Source organism: Coffea arabica, chromosome 2c, assembly GCF_036785885.1.
Source record: "Coffea arabica cultivar ET-39 chromosome 2c, Coffea Arabica ET-39 HiFi, whole genome shotgun sequence".
NCBI classification, from domain to species: domain Eukaryota; kingdom Viridiplantae; phylum Streptophyta; class Magnoliopsida; order Gentianales; family Rubiaceae; genus Coffea; species Coffea arabica.
Window position 1 is genome coordinate 31,725,976 of NC_092312.1, and position 21,610 is coordinate 31,747,585.

At 36.7% G+C, this 21,610-nt stretch overlaps 1 protein-coding gene across 19 annotated transcripts; it reads left to right on the top strand.

Annotated features, from left to right (window-relative positions):
- The first annotated feature begins 10,008 nt into the window (after positions 1–10,008).
- LOC113724272 (putative disease resistance RPP13-like protein 1) lies at positions 10,009–20,614 on the top strand. Of its 19 annotated transcripts, none has more exons than XM_072075722.1 (6): positions 10,009–10,301; positions 11,962–15,950; positions 16,069–16,118; positions 16,256–16,332; positions 16,584–19,897; positions 19,967–20,614. In XM_072075722.1, exon 2 carries the CDS (start codon positions 12,024–12,026, stop codon positions 15,870–15,872), a length of 3,849 nt encoding a protein of 1,282 aa, XP_071931823.1. In that variant the 5' UTR covers positions 10,009–10,301; positions 11,962–12,023; the 3' UTR covers positions 15,873–15,950; positions 16,069–16,118; positions 16,256–16,332; positions 16,584–19,897; positions 19,967–20,614. The 19 variants fall into 19 exon arrangements, with proteins under 19 accessions (XP_071931823.1, XP_071931816.1, XP_071931824.1 ...); XM_072075723.1 differs by lacking the exon at positions 16,069–16,118 and having other exon boundaries at positions 10,047–10,301; positions 16,584–18,977; positions 19,816–19,897; XM_072075726.1 differs by lacking the exon at positions 16,069–16,118 and having other exon boundaries at positions 10,047–10,301; positions 16,584–18,252; positions 19,816–19,897.
- Positions 20,615–21,610: the final 996 nt, after the last annotated feature.

Sequence of the window (21,610 nt, forward strand, 5' to 3'; positions counted from 1 at the left end):
CATCTACGGAGGAGATGCTGAAACAAATGATGACAACCATGGCGCAAAATCAGCAAAGGACGGAGGCAGCTATTATGCAAAATCAGCAAAAGACGGACTCCGAAATGCAGGACATAAGGAATCAGATAGGTCAATTGGCCACCAGAATGAACCGTTTGGAGTCCCAGAACCAAGGGAAGCTGCCATCTCAACCGGAGTTGAATCCGAAGAACGGGAGCGCAATGATCCTAAGGAGTGGGAAAGAGGTTCAAGGGCCTGAGCCTGTGATCCCTAAGGACAAGAATGAGGAGATGCAAGAGTGTCAAAATGAGAAATCTACAGATGCGGTTGAAAAAGAAGCCGAAAAGGAAGAAATGGAGCCCCAACCGCAACCCATTCAAGTGGAAGAATCCAGTGAAGAATCATCAAATGTGGTGACACCACCTCCATTCCCTAACCCGCATTTTCTTAACTCTGACTTTATGATTTCTGTTAATGAGATTAACTTTGTTATACCGGAAGTTCTTGAGTCTCATGGCAGGAATGAGTTAAGAGTAGCTATGGTCAAATACCTTGAGCCGTTGAGTGCTCTTGATGGAGGAGTGGATGAAGAATTGAAATCACTGCTTGATTATTTGGCGCCATCAACTAGTCCATGGAAGCCCGTAACTCGTATGCTCAAGGATTACTCTATTTACGAGGGTTATCAGGACTATATAGAGGATGAAGCATTAAAACGAGCCACACGATTTTATCTTCCATGAACAAAACATGGCAACGTCTAACCAAAGACATTAAAGAAAGGCGCTCATTGGGAGGCAACCCAATTGTTTCTTTTAGTTGTTTGTTGGTTTCGTGTCATAGTTTGAATCTGTTTTCCTTGAATTTGACTGATTTTGGGTGTTAATTTTCGTTTTTGCTGATTTCTAGGTGACCTTCACTCATGACGCGCCCGCGTGGCGACGTGCGGGAAGCTCACGATCAGGAATTTCTGAAACTTCTGGGAGCTCTCTTGGCCTCATGATGCGCCCGCGTAATGATGTGCAGGAAGCTCACGATCAGAAATTTCTGAAACTTCTGGGAGCTCTCGTGCTCTCTTGACGTGCCCGCGTCACGTTCGCGGGAAAGGTAAGATTCAAAAAAAAAAAATAAAATAAAGAGAATTTTTCTTATCACCGTAGCTTTAGTTTCCAAAATTCAAAAAAAAAAAATTTTTTTTTTTTAAAAAACATTGATTCCCGTAGAAAAAAAAACAAAAAAAAAAACAAGAAAAAAAGAAAGAAAAAAAATATTTCTCACCGTAGCTCCAATGGAGCCTAAAAAAAAAAAAAAAAAATCTTTTTTTTCTTTTTCTTTTTCCTTCTTTTCTTTTCTTTCTTTTTCTTTCTTTCTTTTTTCTTTCTCTTTTCCTCCTTTCTTCTCCCCTGTTTCTTCTTCTCTTTCGGCCGAGCACACCTCTTGGCCGCCGCCATCTCCTTCGCCCACGGAGACGCCGCTGCCCGACGCCATTGACGTGTGCCTCCTTTCCCCCCTGGCGTCCTCCACAGCTCCTCGGTCCCCCTCCAACCTCGCTGCTCCACCCAGCTCATCCGCCTCCAGCAGCACCAGAGGCAGCGCCCACCTCGCGCCTCCACCAGCGACCACCAACTCGTGCGCCGCCGCTGCTCACCAACCACGCCGCACGCGGCCATGAAGCTTCGTCGCCCACAACCAGTTCGCCAGGCCCAAGCCGCTGCCCGCGCTCATCTCTCTCTCTCCGCGAGCTCCGCCACCATCTCCTCGCAGCTTCTACCTCCACCACGGGCAACTTCACTTCGCGGCCAGGAGCTGCCGCAAGCCAGACAGAGTGCCGCCCATCTCCCCCTTCGCTGACCAGTCCGCCGCCGCCTCTCCCTCACTCGACGTCCACGCTGCCATCGCCCACACCAGCGGTCACCCTCGCAGCCAAGACGCGCCACCAATCTCCCCTAGCTCTCCTCCACTCTGCCCAGGCTCCACGACCACAACCACCACTTCTCCTCCTGCCCAGCAGCGCATCTCCCGTTCTCCTCCATTGCCGCACGTCATCACCTGTCAAAATTGACAGGTGGAGGTATTGTAATTTCTTCCCCGATTAGCATAAATTTCTGGAATTTGTGTTTGGGTTTCTGATGATTAGAAGAAGGTGTTGTTTTGGGAAAATTCTAGGGTAAAATTGTGGACGGAATTGGGTTTAATTGCTGCCATACGTGGGGATATTTCCTGATATTTATTGAGTTGCTGCTGTTTGATTTAAATCCTCCCTGTGTGTACACCAGTGGTACTGGTTGTGGTGTTGACTAAAATTTCTTAATCCTTTATGCTTGACTGCCTACTTGATTCTTGGGTTTTAGTGCTTAAATTGTTTCTCAAATTCTAAACGGTGGTTGCTAGAATTGCCAGTTGCTTGGCTCAATTGCTAATTTTGGTCGGTTGAATTGGGTAATTAAATGTCCAATTGGTGACATTTGTTGAATTTCACTTGCTCCAATTGGTTGAATTCTTTGCTCTGTTGGGGTCCCTGTTGGTATCACTTGAGTTCTGCTTTGTTAGTTTCTGTATCATGCCCCTTAATCTTATTTTGACTGAATGGGTGACCCAGTGCATATTCATTCAATTTGCGGTGTTGTTAGGGTACTTTTCTAGCCTTTGGGGTGCCTCAGTTGTGCTTTTTATTCATTGGGTTGGCCATGTGGTTCCCTCCTTTCCTGTGTATACATGAGTGGTACTGGTTGTGCTAATTTGCTTACAATTTCTTATTTCGATATGATTGAGCATCTGTGACTGAGTATCCTTCGATCTTTCTGCTTTGTTGGGATCGTTTTTGGTGTCAATCGAGTATCATTTGGTACTTTTTGCCTGGAGTCTATTGAGCTGCCTTTGGTTGGGGTTTATTGCATTTAATTGATGCATTGGACGGCTCCTGTGCCATTTCCGTTGCTTATTGAAGTAGGTTGCCTCTATTTGCCTTGGGAGTTATTTGCCCAATTGACTACCATTTTGGTCTTTTCGATTTCTGGTACTGCTTGGCGTTGCTTGGAATTATCAATACTTTGGGTTGGTCATTTGCTTTAATTTTTCCCTGTGCCTCCACCAGTGGTACTGGTTGGAGTAATTGGACCTGGATTTGTTACTTTTATTTGGTTGGTTGCCTGCCTAATAGCTACGAGTTTGTAATTGAGATACTGAGGCCAAAGTTGTGCGCTACTTTGCTGGATTATGTTGGTTTCGAAGGTCATATGCTTATTACTGTGAGCGGTTATGCTTTATGGGAATGTTCGCAACTAGTGGTTGGGTGGATTTTCCTTGAATTGCTTGATAGCAATTGGTAGAGTACATTTGAATTGGTGGGCTGTGGTTTCAATTGTGGTCGCTGGCCTGTTTTGTTCTTGTCAAAATTTGGATCTACTATTGCTAGAATTGTCGATTTTGAGTTGAGATACTCACTGACCAATTGGAGCCTTTGTTGAGATTTTGGGTGGACAGAGTTTGGCATTTGCTGGTTGAATTGAGTTATGATGTCTCAGAACTTGGGCGCGTACTTCCACCACATCGGTTTCCCTCCATCGTCCCCGCCTACCCCGTAGCCACTTGAGAGGGAAGTTTCGTTGTCCTCTTCACTTTAATTGCTTTAATTCCTCCATTGAGGACAATGTAGGGTCTAGGTGTGGGGGGGACAGCTATACTAGTTCTTTATTTTTAGTTTGTTATTTGTCCACCTCTCGTTCATTATTTTTTTTTTCTTTTTAGTGATTGGCTCGTAAGTGCATGCCAAGGTTTGATGTTGGATTATTGTCTCTGTTTCTACTATTGCCAATTTTAATAATAAACGGGTATCAAGTTAATGTGGTTGAATTCAAGAACATCTCTTTGGTGAATATCAATAATTGTTTTACTCTTATAATTTTTGGTTAACTTTCCTAGGCATAGGGAATGATGATTGGCATTTTCATGTTAATTGGTCCGATTGTTATCCTTAGTTCTCCATATTTGAAAATGAGGCTAGCTGATGCAAGTTTTCTTTTGGTTCTTGTGTTATATTGAGTTTTGTGATTTTTAGCTATGAATAAACTTGACTGTACTCCGCTATTAGTTACTACTGAGTAACCGGGGATCTGCACCTAAAAGTGTTGATTCTCGCGTCAAAAGGTAGTAATTGCTATGAGTACGTGGTCACGTGACGATAGAAGCTGAGTAACCGGGCTCCTTCATCTGGCCAATGTTGGAGTTCGCGTCAAAAGGCTCTAATGGCTAGCGACTAAGTCTTTTGTTACTATTCAAAAAAAAAAAGAGAGAGAAAAGTAGAAAAAATTGTGAAAAAAAAAGTGAAGGTTGTGTTAGTGTATAATAAAAGCCAACTAGCCGATTTATGGATTTAATGTTGAGATTTTGGTTAATAGTTGGACCATTTGCTGATAAATGTTATGCGTTATTCCTTTTTCTTAGATTAGTTAACTTGAAATTAGAGAAGTTTATGGTTTAGAAGCTAACCGGAGTGATGTTTCTTGGACTTGACCATTGATGCTTGACTATTATTTTTCTTGGTATCTTGGCAATTTGTTGGATAGAGCAATAGTCATTATCAAATTTTGGTGTTCGTTTACTATTCTTATGCTTGAGGACAAGCATGGTTTAGGTGTGGGAGAAATTGATAGGTTGCAATTTTATCATTTATTTTATTATTAATTTTCCCTATTACTTGACCTGATGTGAATTAATTGTTAGATTCTACTCACTTTTCGTAATTTATATTTATTTCAGGGAGTAGAACAAAAATATCACAATCAGGGCCAATTTGACAATTATCAAGAAAGAGTTCAAGTAGCAGGCATCTAGGGACATTTTTGGAATATCAGATCACAACCCTTCTTGGTAATTGGCCCGAAGACAGCATTAAAAGGAGGAGGCCGAAGTCTTCTTTTCTCTCTCGGCTGGGCGGCGGACGCCGCACAGTAGGCATTAGAATAGGAGCAATAGCTTAGCTTTTGATTTTTCATCTCTTAGTTTAGCCTAGTTTCTTTGACTTTTCCATCTTTTCGTCATCTAGTAGGAACTTTTCCTCCTTAGCTTTTGATAGTGGAGTTCTCCTGTGCATGTCAGGAGCCTTACGAGGAATTGCATTATTGTTTGTAGTTGCTGGTTTCTTCTTATTCACTCGCATAAATTGATTTCTCACGAACGAGGCCGATGGCCGCTAGTGTCGCTCCAATTTCTCGCGGATTTTGTTCATCAAATATGAGCTAAATTTCTTCACTCTAGTCAAGGGACAACGGATGCTTTGGGTCATCTAAAATTGTGAGATCGATTTAATTTTATCTTTTTCTCTTATTTATTGGTATTTGCATATTCCCTGGTTATAGTGCTTATGGTTGTTTAATTAATTGATTGTCTTGGATCCGGATAATTAGTTAATTTAATAATCTATTGTCAATTGGGACGTTAAATCTGTAATTGTTTAATTGTCTCAAAATAGTGATAACTGGCATGATTGGATTCGTGTCAGGGGGATACGCGGGCTAATCTAAAATAACCCTGGTAGTGTGTTATTTGGTTAGAATAGGGCTCCTCTAATATGTAAGGCAATTGGGGAATTAAATTCTACGGGCGTACCTAGAATTATTTCTCAATTAGGGCAGTGATTAAAGGGCGTACCTTGATCACCGACACAGTAAGGAGGGGTTGACTGTCGTCGCTTGTTTGGCAGTTATAACCTATTTATTAGTAAATAATTGGAATTGCCTTTGCTTATCGATGATCAATTAGGTGAACCATTGCTGAAGTTATTCTTTGGCTAGATCCTTAATTATCACTCATTAGATTTTAGTAATTTGTTATTTAATTTTTAGTAGTTTCTTAGATTTTAGTTGAATTTCTTTGATTGTCACCTTCTGCACAAAAACACCCCCCTTTGTCACTGTGAATTTGGAAAGGAACAATTACTCCCAGTCCCTGTGGATTCGACCCTGCTTACTGCTATCTACAGAAATTACTTTTAGTTTGAGCAGGTATTTATTATTGCACAGGCTTCGACACCCTGTCATTAATACTTTACCATATAACCCCCTTTATGGTTTTTAAAATATACACATAACTCCTCTTGGTTAATGATAATTTTTAACTTTACATAAGGGTATTTTTAATATTTTAACTAGCTCCATTACCAATTATCATTTCTGTCATTTTGACATTTTAATCCATACCATGAGGAGGTTATATATAACTTGTGAAACCATAGGGGGGTTATGTAAAAAAACACTAAATCACAGGGGGCAAAGTGTCATTTGCCCTATTTCAATTGATTGTCTGTTAATTTTTTAATCTTTTAAAAGAAAAAAAGAGATTTTCGTTTCCATTTCGTTTTCAAAATTTGTCTTCTTATTGGTTGATTTTCATAACTAAAAAAGAAAAAGAAAAGCAAAGGATTTCCTTTTCAAAATCTACATACCAAACAGGGGGAAAAAAACTTTTGCAGAGATCATTTTCCTTACTACCTCCTTTTCAAAATTCAACTTCTTATTAGTTAATTTTCATTTAAAAGAAAAAAGAAAAGCAAAGGATTTCCTTTTCAAAATCCACAAATCAAACAGGACCAAAAAATGAAAAAAAACCAACTTTTGTAGAGATCATTTTACTTACTACCTTTCGCTCATAACCAAACATGATAAGGAATTTAACATTTCCAGAGGAATTTACTTTTCTTTTCTTCCATTTCCTTTTCCTTGCGAAATTTGTAGAACAAATAGGGCCTTCATACTAGGAAAACTTCCTCCTCCCCCCTTCCATCTGTCCAAAAACAAGACCAAAAAAATCAAGCTCTGGTGATGTTAACGCATTTATTAGTGTAAATCTTGGATCAACTGGAGTTAAAATTGATGAAAATGAGTTTGATTTTTAAACTCTTGATCCCATGCCCATAAGATTTGTAGAAAGAGGATAATTTTGAGTTTATATGGAGATTGATTTGAGTTCTAAAACTATAAAGATCTTCCATTTCAAAATCACTGGTCAAATTATAAACTTCAAAAAAATGTGATGCCATAGTCCATAATCAACTTTTTTTTAATACATAATCAACCTAAAATAGTCTCTGTTTTTGAACTTCGAATGACTTAAAAACAAGGGGAGCAGATCGTCCCCAAGTCTAAAAATTTATGTTATTTGCCCCTGAAATTCTGAAAGATTTTCATGAGGTTAGGGATGACTTTTAGAGTTCTTTCCACTATTAGATTCTTGTTCACGAATCCAGATGACAATTTTGAGCTGGGAAGGATATTGGCATGAAAGAGAGGGTTAAAAAAAGATCTTTAAAAGAAAAAAAAAAGAGTAAAATTTGGCCCTACAAAAAATTTAGTACTTTCATGTTGACCCCAAATTACAGATTGAATTCTTATCCTGACCTAACTGGCCAAGACTTCCTGATCAGGGTACATGTATAATTTGATAAAATACATAATAAAAGGGTGCAAGGAGTTTCTCAGAATGCATATGCAGGCCATGAAACCAGAAAAATGTGTTGTACAACCTTTATTTTACTTTGGGCCAAAATTTTGCATAAAGAAAATAAACATTATGTTTGTATATCAAATTTTTCTAAAATAATATTTTGCTTGTATTATAAACACATTTTTCAGCCCACCTTTTTATATTCCTAACTATCTTTTTATCTCGCATACATCATATCACAAAAAATATTACCGTAATTATTTTATATAATTATTTGAAATAATACTCTATCCAAACAATTATTTTCCTTTTCTTGAAATAGTACCATAGGTCTTGCAGTCACTCTTGAGTAATCACCTCACAGGACAATTTCTTGTCACTTGTCAGTCAGTCTTGTCCTTTTCTTGATCACCACCAAAGGGATTTAGATTGGTGGCCACCAACAAAAAAAGGCTTAAGTACCATAGATTCAAATTCCATCCTTTGAAAAAAAATTTTTTTGAAGAAGTTGTCAAAATACTTCTTTAATTTAATCGAGTGTGTATGTTTACTAATTCTTTATACAGTTTTTTTTCTTCTCTCTATAGAATAGGATAAATTAGATTATAGAAATATTGTTGGATAATTTCAGAAACCTCCCCTGAGATTTATAACAATTTCATTGAGCTTCCCTATGGTTTGAAAAATTACACTGACTTCCCTTAATTTGATAGTTTTAGTAACAAAATCTTAAAATAATATTAACTTGGTTAATTTTTTAAATGAATACCCAAAAATACCCTTGTGTAATGAGTTTTAATTTATTTTTTTATATATAATTATAAGATTATTTAGTATAATCATAAGGAAAGTGTGCCAAATTTTTTATGTCCATATCTACGATAAACAACTATAACAATAATTTTATTACTATGATATGATACTTTTGATGGTATTTTGTTATAGATTTAGATTTATAAGATAGAAAAGGAAATTTTGAAATAATTAATTTAGAAGTTATGAATTTTTGGAGTAATGGGATTATCATAATTTAGTAGTGCTTTGGGGCTATTTTTGATTTATTGTTAATTTTAATACCAAAAATAGAAAACAAAGATCAGCAAAAACATTGGATAATATATAAAATTAACTTGTCAAAAAAATCACTAGTTCGATATTTGATTATAATAGAAACTAGAGACAATAGTGGTAGTTTTATAGTTTCATTAGCAAAAAAAAAAGCAATAAGAAGGAAAAAGAATGAAAATATAATTTTAAAACTCATTCTAAGTGTAAGCATACCAAATAAGGGAATTTCATTAAAATATTTAAGAGTAAAATTATCATTTTAAATGATTTGAGAGGTATATATAATTTTTTAAATTTTAGAGGAGCTTAGTGAAATTGTTAAAAATCTTAGGGAAGGTTTTTGAAATTATCCCGAATATTATTGTAGTCAGCCAAAAAAATAAAAAAAAATAAAAGGAATCAATGTCGTTTAATTTCCTCACCAACCGCCATTACTTTTCTTCTTCTTCTTCCTTTTTGTTTTTGTTTTGCTTTTGTTGGTTGAAAATTTTGTCCACCATGTCTGTTTAAAACAAGAAATTCTTGCAAATAGAATCTAAAGAAAGAATTAGAAGAGAAAATATACTACTTGTTTGCTTGCTAACTAATTCCAACTTAAATTTAAAATATAATTTTATACAGTATCAAAGTAAATAGATAAATCTATGTTTAAAAGATTAAAGAAAAAGTCGCTTCCGATTAAGCATGATTTCTCTCCGCTTGCATTCCTTGAGTAAGGGAAGCTTATCATAATAATATAATATAGATGTGAGCATTGAATAAGAGTTACTAGGGGCAGCAATCAGGTCAAAAATAGGTTGACTGGTCGAGTTGACATCCGAGTACAATAGAAAATCTACTGACCCAAACACGATCAGTCAATTCAAAATGGGTCAGAATACTTGACCTGAACCTGAAAATTTTGGATGGACGAATTAGCAAGTCCACTCGAATAACCTGAAACATAATTTCAACTTATTAATTTACTATTGTAGTTTCTAACAGAATAAATTTCGCATAAGACTAATTACATAATTAAATAATAAAAATTTTGATAAAACAATTCCAAACCGGATTTGAAATAAGTTAAAACACCATAAAAGTGTTTTATCCTAAATTAGATCTAAAAATAAATTAAGATACTATAAAAATAGAAAATAATGTAATATATCATTTTTCCAAATTTAATAATTCTAACTTCACACAAGTTAAATAAACCATACCTTGGGGGAAAAAAGAATAACTTAGTTTAGTTAGATAAATTTTTTTTTATATTTATTAAATTATTTTTAATTTATAAACGGGTTATCGGTCAACCTGTGGATGATTTGAATCCGACCTATTTTTTTTCGGATTTATCGAATTCGATTCGATTCTGATTCAAGCCCATGTTAGATTCATATCATGTATTCAAATTGTGTCGAAAATTAACACCCCTATTCTCATATATGAATCAATTTCTACTTTCGTAGTATTGTAGGTTAATCACATCACAGGACAAATTTTTCTCTCCATTCAATGACCGTATCTTCCCACCATTAAAAGGGTACCGGACAGTTGTTAGCCACACATTTTGCTCCCTGGCCCATGTATTTGCTCAGTTTCCATTATTTTCTTTCAGACCACGTTCTAATTTCTTTGCTCATAAATTTTCTGTATATTTGCGGAACAACAACGAACTTATTTGATCACAGGTTCTACCCCAAACCTTCCTAGCATCATTCTTCAGTATCACCACAAAAGGAGTCGAGAGGGAGAGAAGCTTCATCGAGTGCTGGACTGACCATAAGTACCAAGCCCGATACCGTTTGACCGTAAGCTTCATTTTTCTTCATTTTCTTTTCTTTATCAAATTTTGCAAATTCTATTGAATTCTGTTAAAATTTGTCACATACGGTCATTACGATCATCTTTTTTTTTTTTTTCCTTTTTTTTCAGCAAAAGATGGAATTTTATTATGATCATCCATTAAGTGTTACAAGAGGAAACCTCAATTAAATCACGAACTAATATTCAATTAATACACTACTAAGCTAACAATCAGCCAATTCCCGATTATCCTTCATGCCCCCCTAAGTTCTAATCATCTTTAACGTTTCAATATTGTAAATTAGATAAATTGGAGGTGAAATTGGTGTAACTCAAATTCGTATCAACTTCGAATTTTGGTTTTCAAACTCTTAATTCTTGGAATGAATTGAATTCTGATTCCCATCATAAACTTCTTTTTTCGCTGTGGATATGATGATTTTAATGGAATTGATATTGGATTTATACACGATTGCAAAAGGTTAAAATAATATTACGAATAATAATGATGAGAGTGAGGGAAAAAATATTATTTAATAGTGTGGTTTTTTTACCAATTTCTATCTTGTTGTTTCAAATGTTATGTGCTGACTGCTCTCATTTTTTTAAACGTTTAAATATTCTTTATTCCCTTTTTTTCCATTTTCCTTCTCTTTTTCCCCCTTCTGAAAGTTCGATTCCGTTTGAATAGGGACTCAAAATGCTATCCTATGCCTATGTATTAATTACCAAAAAAGGGTAAATTACTTGTACTTCTCATGATTTAGTGTTTTACTATATACTCCCCTATGGTTTAAAAACATATATATCACATTCTCATAGTTTGGGTTAAAATGTCACCATTAGTTTTTTTTTTTTATTAAAACTAACAGTGAATAGTAAATAGTTAAAGTCAAACAAATAAATTGACAAATTCACCCTTTCACTGCTTTTTTTTCTTTTTTCCTTTTCTATCTCTTTTTTTTGGGAAAGAAAAGAGATGATTTTGAAAACCTATACTTTGATTTACAAAATCTTAATTTTCTCCAAATACAAAGAGATGGAAGGGAACAAAAACATAAATAAGAAACAAAAAAAGAAGGAAGGGAAATATAAAACAAATATATAAGGAACAAAAAATATCAAATCTTTTTTTACTGCAAATATCATTATAGATTTTTAAACAATATCTTTAATTGTATTTTCTAGTTCTTATTTATTTATTTTTATTTCAATTTCTCCTTTTTTATGTTTGGAGGAAAAAAAAAGAAATAAGAAAAGGGTAAATTATCAATTTATTAGTTTGACTTAAACTTTTTACTATTAATCATTTGTTAGTTTTAACGAAAAAACTAATGGTAACACTTTAACCCAATTCATGAGGGAGTTAGATATAGGTATTTAAATCATATGGGATTATGTGATAAAATATCAAATCATAAAAGGTAATTTGTCCAAAAAGTCAAAAGTCAAAATACGCGTGTTGTACAACTTTCGGCAGGTTAAAAGTTAAAACCCAAATTAGTTAAAATATCAAATCTTTGGCTGCCAATTCCTGTTTTACTAATGCATATTGATTAAACAAAAAGATCAAATGAAGCAGCACCAAATGAACTGCTTTACTGTTCATGTTCTTTCCTTCTTTCTGTCTTTGAGCTTGGCTTTTCCCAAACAAAATTATTGCAGGTCTCTCTCTCTCGTTGGTTTCCTTGTGCAAGTCGCTTTCACTTTTACCTCTGCCTGGATATATGGCTGCTGCCTTAGTGGGAGGCTCATTCCTCTCCGCTTTCCTTCAAGTGCTATTTGATAGGATGGCTACGCCGGAATTCGTGAATTTGTTTCGTAATCAGAAGGCGAATGATGATCTCCTCAAGAAGCTCAAGAGTGAGTTACGCACTGTTGGAGCCGTGCTCGATGATGCAGAGAACAAGGAAATACGGAACCAATATGTCAAGGAATGGCTTGAAGAGCTTCATGATACATTTTATCAGGCAGAGGATTTAGTGGACAGAATCAGCACTGAAGCTCTGCGAATTAAGGTAGAAACCGAGTACCAAAGCTCAACCAGCACTTGTACATATTCGGGTGATGAGTTTCTTAGTAGGATCAAGCCCGAGATAGAAACAATAGTGGCGAGGCTGGAGGGATATAACAAACAAATTATTCCCTTGGGTTTGCAAGTTCTTCATTCCAGAATAAAGTCACATCACAAATTTGAAACATCTTTGGTTGATGAGACTACCTTTATTGGGAGAGATGCTGATAAAGAGAAGATAATTCAAATGTTGTGCTTCGAGGATGCAGACAGAGACAATATCACTGTGATTCCAATAGTTGGACTGGCTGGGCTCGGTAAGACCACCTTGGCTCGAATGGTTTACGAAGATTCGAAGGTGGAACTGAGTTTTCCTACCAGGGCATGGGTCTGCGTATCAGAAGAATATGATGCTACCAGGATAACAAAAGAAATCCTAAGGGAATTCCGCATTTCTTTTGGTGAGAGTGATAACTTGCTCTCCCTTCAAGTGAAGCTACGAGGTGGCCTAACTGAGAAAAAGTTTCTTCTTGTTCTGGATGATGTTTGGAATAGTAACTACAATCAGTGGGATAATTTAAGGAGCCCTTTCAAAGGTGGATCACGTGGAAGTAAGATCATTGTTACAACACGGAATCAGCAAGTTGCAAGGATGATGGCCAAAGAAAGGTCAATTCATCATTTGGATTCCATGCTAGAGGAAGATTGCCGGTCTTTATTTAAGAAGCATGCATTTGAAAATAGAGATGGCAATGAAAATGCAGAACTTGAAGAAATAGGAAACAAAATTGTGACGAAATGTCGAGGGTTGCCTTTGGCTGTGAAAACAGTTGCAGGAATTTTGCGTTCCAAAACTACCCCTGAAGAATGGAAAGAGATTTTAGTAAGTGAAGAGTGGACTCAAATGGATATTCCAGATGGCCCCCTGCCAGCATTGAGATTAAGTTACATTCATCTTCCTTCCCATCTTAAAAGGTGCTTTGCTTATTGTGCTGTATTCCCCAGAGATTACCAGATTAGAAAAGAGGAAATTATTCAGTTATGGCAAGCTAATGATCTTTTAGGGTATCCTGGAGAAAATAAAAGAATTAAGAATGAGGGTGAAAAGTGCTTTCATGAACTGAGAATGAGGTCATTATTTCATCAGTCAATTGACCATACTTTCTCCATGCATGACCTTGTGAACGATTTGGCTTGCTTTATTTTTGGGAAATACTGCCTCAGGTTGGAAGATCATCAGGAAGGCAATGCTACAATATCTGGTGCAAGACATTTTTCATACCATCGTAGTTGGTATGACACATTTCACAAATTTAATCTCTTGAGTCAGACTAAGAATATAAGAACATTCTTGCCATTGAGAACGGCTCCTATGATTCGTCTAAGCAACAAATTCTTAGAGGATGCCTTGCCCCAATTCATGTCTTTAAGGTTTCTATCGTTGTCCTATTATGAGAATATTGTGAAGTTACCAAACTCATATAGTGGTTTCAAACAACTTCGATTTCTGAATCTTTCTTCAACAAAAATAAAGGAGCTGCCGGAATGGATATGTAGTTTCTATAATCTACAAACTTTGTTGTTGTCATACTGCAGAGAACTTGAAGAGTTGCCGGAAAATCTGGGAAAGTTAATTAACTTGTGTTGCCTGGATATTAGTGGAACTCCGTTGAAGAAAATGCCACCACAAATTGGTAGACTGATAAACCTTCAAGTCTTGACTGCTTTTGTCATAGGCAAGGACAGCGGTTCAGTGATTGAGGAGTTGGGCAAGCTTCCTATGCTACGTGGTAAGCTAATCCTCTCCGGGCTAGAAAATGTTTGTAGTGGTAGGGATGCATCGATGGCGAATCTAAAGGGCAAGAAACACCTTGACGAGTTAACTTTGGAGTGGAATGGTGCTATCAATGATTCGCAAGCTGTGAGAGATGTGCTTGATAATTTACAACCTCATTCAAGCATAAAGCATCTCAAGATCATAGGATATGGCGGGACAACATTTCCAGATTGGCTAGGCAACTCTTCTTTAAGCAGTTTGGAATCCTTGAGTCTATCTCGGTGTAAATATTGCCACTCCTTGCCTTCACTCGGGCAGCTACTGTCCTTGCAATCACTTGAAATTGTTGGAATGAGTTGTATATCAGACTTGACACAAGATTTTTATGGAGACGTCAGTGCAACCAAACCATTCCCATTTCTGAAACAGTTGACAATCGAGGAGTTGCCAGAGTGGGAGAGATGGAAAATACCAGAATGTGAAGTCTTCAATAGACTTGAAGAACTCAGTATAATTGATTGTCCCAAACTGATTGGAGAACTTCCCCGACAACTTGCATCGCTGCAAAGCATTGAGATATCAGGCTGCGGCAATCTTGTGCGTCCCAATGGTCAATTGAGCATCCTGAATGGAGAGAATCAACAAAATTTTTCATCTCTTCGTCGATTGAAGATTTCAGAGCTAGAAAATTTGAAAGAGTTGCCCCTACAGCTCAACCAATTATCCAGGCTTGAGGAATTGAATATTTCAGCGCTAAAAAATTTGGAAGAGTTGCCCCTACAGCTCAACCAATTATCCCGACTTGAGGTATTGACGGTCGATGATTGTGGGTCTCTCTCACCCTCGCACGTGAGTAGACCACCTGCCTCACTTAAATCACTTCGGTACAAGGGACGCTGCAATTTGGAATTGGAGAGTTCAAGCGGGGAGGGTGGTGGGGCCTTGGAGAACTTGACATTACTAAATTGTGACTCCGTCAACGTCAAAGTCGAGTGGCTTGCCTCGTTTCCCATGCTGAAATTTGTTGCAATTTATAAATGCAAGAGTGTTGAGATGCTCTCAGTTCCTGCTGCACTTGCACTTGGGATTGGGAAACAGAGTGGCATGACAACAACAACAACTACTACTACTAGTACTAGCAGTGTGATGACGTCACTTCAATCCTTGTCCTTCTCGGGCTGCGATGATCTAATATTGTCTTTTCCAGCCCCCAGTCTAGCGTCGCTTCATATATGCGATTGCAAGAAGCTCACGCCGCTGCCGCAACGGATGGAATCCCTCCTCCCGTCTCTTCAATCTCTGCGTCTAAGCAATTGTCCAGAAATTGAGTGCTTCCCGGAAGGGAGTTTGCCCTCCACCCTACAATCCCTTTACATCTACGATTGCAAGAAGCTCATGAGTCGCAGGAGAGAGTGGGGTTTGGAGAAACTCCCCTCTCTCATGAATTTAAACATTTGGGGTCCCTGTGATGAAGTAGAGTCGTTTCCAGAGGAGGACTGGCTGTTGCCTTGCACGCTTCAATATCTCTACTTGGACTCCTTTCAGAATCTGAAAGTGCTAAACTATTCGGCTCTTCGACACCTCACCTCTCTTCAAAACCTACACATTAGTGATTGCCCTCGACTCCAGTCCCTACCAGAAGAGGGACTGCCCGCCTCCCTCACCCGACTACATATCACAAATTGTCCACTGTTGAAACCAAGGTTAGAATGGGAGAGAGGACAAGACTGGCACAAGGTTGCCCACATCCCCTGCGTCACAGTCGATGAGCAGCCAATTCCTTGACGGTGACGCTGGTTAGTCCTGAGTGCTTGCCTCCCAGAGTCACAAGATCCTCATCATCATCTATTCATATAATTAAAGGTACTTCTTTGTTTTACAGTTTTTTTCTTTTCTTCATGTTGTTGGCTCTCTCATAATACTCTAAAGCCTCGAAAGGCAAAATCACAACTAGTTAATACATCTTTTGTTATTATTTAAGTGCGAATTGCCTGTTGTGAATAACTAGGATGTGCTGAAAGGACAGTTGAGGTAGTGGTCTTTACTGATGCAACAATCTCATTATATATTACTTTCTAGCTACAGATTTCACCATTTGTATTTCTTTTCAACTTTTTTTTTAAAAAAAAAATAAGAGTCCATGCTTTTGGTTCATTTCTGTGCTGTAGATTCCAATCAAGTGAGGCCACCAACTCAAGCAGACAAATGCTTTCCTCGTTAAAGAAAACCTTCAATGTTCTATAAGGTATTTCCAATAGTCAGACTGTTCTTAAACTTGCCAGGTGCATTCTATGCTTTCTTTGATGCATTCAATAATTTTTTGTTTGAAGCTATAAGCTTATTTTGCTTGACTTGTTAATGTGCTTGTTTTATAATCCTTTTAATTCTGCTTTAAACTATAAAACACAATTTGCTTCTTATAAGGAGCAGTCATAAAGTGCTCTAATCTTGTCAAAATTTGATGTATCTGCCATGACATGGATTGCTCTCTCCCAGTCCAGGTGATACACCTTTCTTAGTATTCTAAGGACCATCATTGCTCTCATCTTCAGCCATTGAAGAATTGGGGCTGGTGACCTCCCTTTTTATGCTAGAAATCAAGAACTACTAATTGCTGACAATACATTTGGAGTACAGAAAAGAAGAAGATTGGCACAAGGTAGCTCATATTTCAAGGATGTCAACAATCAACTTTTTCTGTGATCAGTTGTGCACTTTTAGTTTAAATTTTTTTTTTCTTTATTTTTTCTGTATATTGTAGTTTGTTGGCATATCAATATGCTTCCTTGACATCAAGATCTATGCTTTCTCTATGCCACAGTCATGGGAACTTTTAAAAATGTTTGAACACTACTAAGTACGATGTAAGGCAAGTCTATTGCAAGTATTAGTCAACTCTAATTAGGGGAACTGTTACACACCCAGTCTATATGAGTATTTGTTCCTGATGAGATCATTGTACCTTCACTTTTCTTTTCTTTTTTTTTTGTTAATTCTTGAATTTCCTTAATCTCTTCTGTATTTTCATGCTACTGCAAGACATCTTTCCTAAGATTTCTTGAATTTAAATGCTTCCATCCTATTACGCATTTTTAACTATTGTGGCAATTTCTTTTGCATCTTTTATTTATAATTTGAAGTTTACTGATTAATTGAAAAATTTTTGTTGCTAAGATGCTGGTAACCTCCACATATCTTTTAGCTTTCTCGGTTTTCCATGTAGCAAATAGACCACTCTGGAAACCATCAACCTAAACATCACAAGCGGAAATCTATCATGCAAGTATGTTTTTCGGGGCTTAACATCATGTTCTCATTATTCCTTTCGTAAGTCTTGGCTTTCAGATCTAGAATTGTCACGGCCCTTCTAAATATAGTCTAGACTTGGGTGCTTTATGTTGAATGGGGATGCTAATCACCAGTTTAGAATTGACAGCAGTAGGAATATCAAAAGGCACCAGTGCTAGCTAGAGATTTTTTTTTTTTTTTAATTCTAAATAGATGAAAGAGTTGAGTAAATTGATTTTCAGATTGCAAGATGGGGTAAAAGAGAAAAAGAAAGAAAGGTTCGAAATAGTAGGAATGCATATTTATGTTTCTTGATTTCATCCTTATCTACTCCTTGTGTCGTCTTTTGACACTAATCATCAATCATTCTGATGATAGTTTCTAGGGAATCCTAAACATTAAACTTATTTTAGCCCTTGGTAATCAGAAAAAGAACTTTGGTGATGAACTTTTGGTGATCACAAACTTTTTCCTACTTTTATTGAAGGCCATCCTAGCAATATTGGAATCTTTGAAGTGAATTTTAGATGAAGGCCTCGAATTTTAGTTGAAGTCCTTTAGAATTGAAAAAGGACTTCTTTCTGGCATGTAAACATCTTAAACCCTATGATGCATCAACTTGGTCTTCAGAATTGAAAAAGGACTTCTTTCTGGCATGTAAACCTCTTAAACCCTGTGATGCATCAACTAGATCAAGCTTAGTTATTCAAGTGAAAATATCTAATCAGGTTGTCTTATTACTGGATGAAAAGTGATGCTTCAATATCTTGACTCTTGGAGAACTTGGTTAGTTGATCTTGGGTCCTATAGATGTCAACAGTTGTTTCATATCCAGAGTTGGCTGGCTTCTTTTGAGCTTAAGCTGAGAGGATACCTGGTAAGAGCCATATTATCACCGTCATATGTTTTCAGTCATTGATACCTTACTACTTAGCAGCATGTTTTATGTCATTTGAATTTCCTATGTATTCCATATCATATGAAGTTCAGTAAAATCTTCAAGTCGCATTAGTTATGTTCAGTTATCTGCTTCTTTGTAGCTCTTTTCACCGAGCTTTCTTCAAAATATTCATTTAATTTTATATATCATAAGACATGTTAAACAAGACCAAAAAGTTGAAACGGGAAGAAATTGTGGAAATGAATGGAGGAAATGATAAATTGAAGGGATATGGCACAGCCTGATACCTCCTTTGTCTCAAACACAAATTGTCATGGGTTTCAGTAATGTCATCCTTTGCTTATTCGTCTTGGAAGGCATATTTCCTTTTTTGAGTACTTTGTTTATACAAGATGTATTGGGGGTGCCAAAAATAATCCTTTTCTTTATGGTTTTATCTCTGTCATAAAGATTGTTCTTAGATTAAAATGTTGCATACCACTAAGGTTATCAATTCCTGTATATCCTTCACTCTTTTTGTGAATGAATATGCTATGCAGAATATCTATCCGGACATTTTTCCAAGTTAATATTTCCATTACCTTGTACTCCTATTTTAAACTATTGCAGTGCTTCCTTTTGCATCTTCCACTTCTAGTAAGATGTTGGTTTCCTTCAAATATTTTTGGCTTCCTCAGTTTTTCATTATCCCTCGCATTAAGGTAATGTTTCTTGCTATAGACTTGACATGGCCCTTTCTGAATATAGTCCAGACTTGTGTGCTTTTTGTTGGTTGCAATGGTATTTTACCCCTTTTGACTTGGTAGCATTAGGCATGTAAAAGGCACCATTGCTAGATATTTATTTGTGTCTAATCGTAAATAGATGAAGAGTTCATAAAATTAATACGGAGAGAGAGTAGAAAGGGGTGCAAAAACAAAATGAGCCCAAAATCAGTGATGGATATTTGTGTTGATGACAGTTATGACTATATTTCATTCTTATCTACACCTTGCATTCGTGTGATTGCTGTGTAAATTTTCAACTTTCCAAGATCCTTCTACACAAAGAGGGTATAAACATCATATGAGTAACTTTTTTGAAACTAACCATCAACAATTCTTATACTAATAATTGATTGAGAGTTCCAAAACATAGAACTTCAGGTCACTTGTTTTAATAATAAACAGAAAGGAAGCATACATACTGAAGAATCAAATTTTCTGAAAAGGAAAAGACAACTAATTTGAAGTGGTTTCTGCTATCTCTTCCCCTTGTATGCTTTTCCATATGGAGTACCATTGACAGCATTCTATCTCTGGTATAAATTGTTTAGTTCTGTATTTGCTGCACAATCCATCTGTAATACTCTGCTCCACTGCTACTAATATTTTCATATTTACCCTATGCACCGAGATATTCTAGGTATGTTGCACTTTGTGTTCATTGTAAATATTTTCATATATTCTTGTAGACCTTTGATAAATTGGAATGCATTCCTGTAATTCAAGCACTATTCTTGAAACAACTGGTACTTAAAAGAGGTCATTCCATGAACAGAAAGTGCGGAATCACCTGCAGTTGCCTTTCCTGCTCCTCCTCTTTCCACTTACCCCATAGGAAATGGAAAAAAATTTGAAAGGTAAATCATTGCTGTGTTTGATAATTCTTTGCAGAATTGGGGCTATGATTATTTAGCGCCTCTTTTCAGAAGTACGTATTGCAAGGAGTTCAATTTGCTGCTTGGAAAGATGCAATCCTTCCTCGCGCATTAATGTTCAAAAATGTGGGAGCATCCTGTGGCTGAGAGCATTTTAGCTCGATGTTGCCTCTAGACTGCAACCATACCCTTTTGATGGTGGATATCCAGAGTTTCCCCTCTCGCTGAGAATCCAAGATTAGTGGCACCGATGAAGAAGAGTCGCTTCCATGATACTGGCTGCTGTCTTGCACGTTGCACCCTTACAATCTCTCACTTGGAGCAGCATAAGAGCTGAAGAACAATGACCTACAAGCGTCTTCAACACTTAACCATTTTGAAGATATGGAAATAGCTGACTGCTTTCAGCTCTAGTCGCTGCAAAAAGAGTGGTTGGCAACTTCCCGGCTTCCCTTATGCATGAAAAATGTGGCATGAAAAATCTTAGTTCATTGCTCCAATTACTATATAAGGGCAGAATGGGAGGGGAAAGATTGGCCCCAGGGTTTGTGATGTAAATTGCATAGCTTTCAATAGTGAACTAAATAGAATATTGCTTAGAACTTGATTGAGCTTGACCTCGGGGGCCTTTATCAGATTCATTTTCTTCTAATGCTCCAATGCCTCAAATCACAGGAGAATCATTTCCTGTGCATACCATCCCACCTTTCTGCTGAAAATCTCCTCAACTTGTTCTTTAGCTCTTGTTTCTCTTTCGGGATTTTTCTCTGTTCATGGCCAACCTTGTAGAACATCTAATTGTCTACTCCAACGATGTTATTGAAAAAGTGCAAGCCACATCTTAGTTCTTGCCTTGCATTTGCAAATTCAGGAGTTTTTCAACTTTTGAGATTAATTTCTTCTTCCTTTTTGGTGCATTCCTCCGGAGTCACTTTTTACATTGGATCATAGAAAAACTTTTCCTTTCTCTTTGCAATTAACAATAGGGCTACATTTTGTAATTCCTTTGCATTTCTTATTTGATTTCAAAACTTAGTTTTTGGACACTCTTGGCATATTTTCGTTTCAATCATATTACTGACGTGAATTTGGGAAGTATTAACATGATTATGTCTGCATTCAAACTTCGAATCATCACATCCACTAGGAAATGGAAATTAGTGTTAAAGAACTAAACGAATAGCAGATTGTGAAAATACAGAAGGAAAGTTAAGACACAAATATTTACTTTTCAGTGAAAATGTGGCTTGATTGTCATGTTAAATAAGTATTTGCTTCACCTAGTCCAGTCAGCAGTTTAAATCTACTACTTTTGACGACTTCTCTTCAACATTTGTCAAGTACCATATTCGATTTGTTTCTTGTATAATCTACACATCTTTTTTGTTAATGAAAATTGTTTACCTCAACAGATTATCCATTTTGTCACCTCAATGAAAATTGTTTACCTCAACGAATGGGACAAGTTGGTTAATATCTTGCGTTTAATCAACATGTATTATGAGAAAGGATTAAATGTTCAAGAATTCAGGCGTTCGTTGAACTTCAAAATCTTTATGGAAAACTTACTTATCAGAAAAGAAATGTTGGAGTAATTAACCACCCTTGCAAGGATAGGAAATGACCAATCAATACTCTGTCCTTAAATGATACTGACATTCAGCAAAGTGGAAAGATTTGGGATGCTTTACCCTA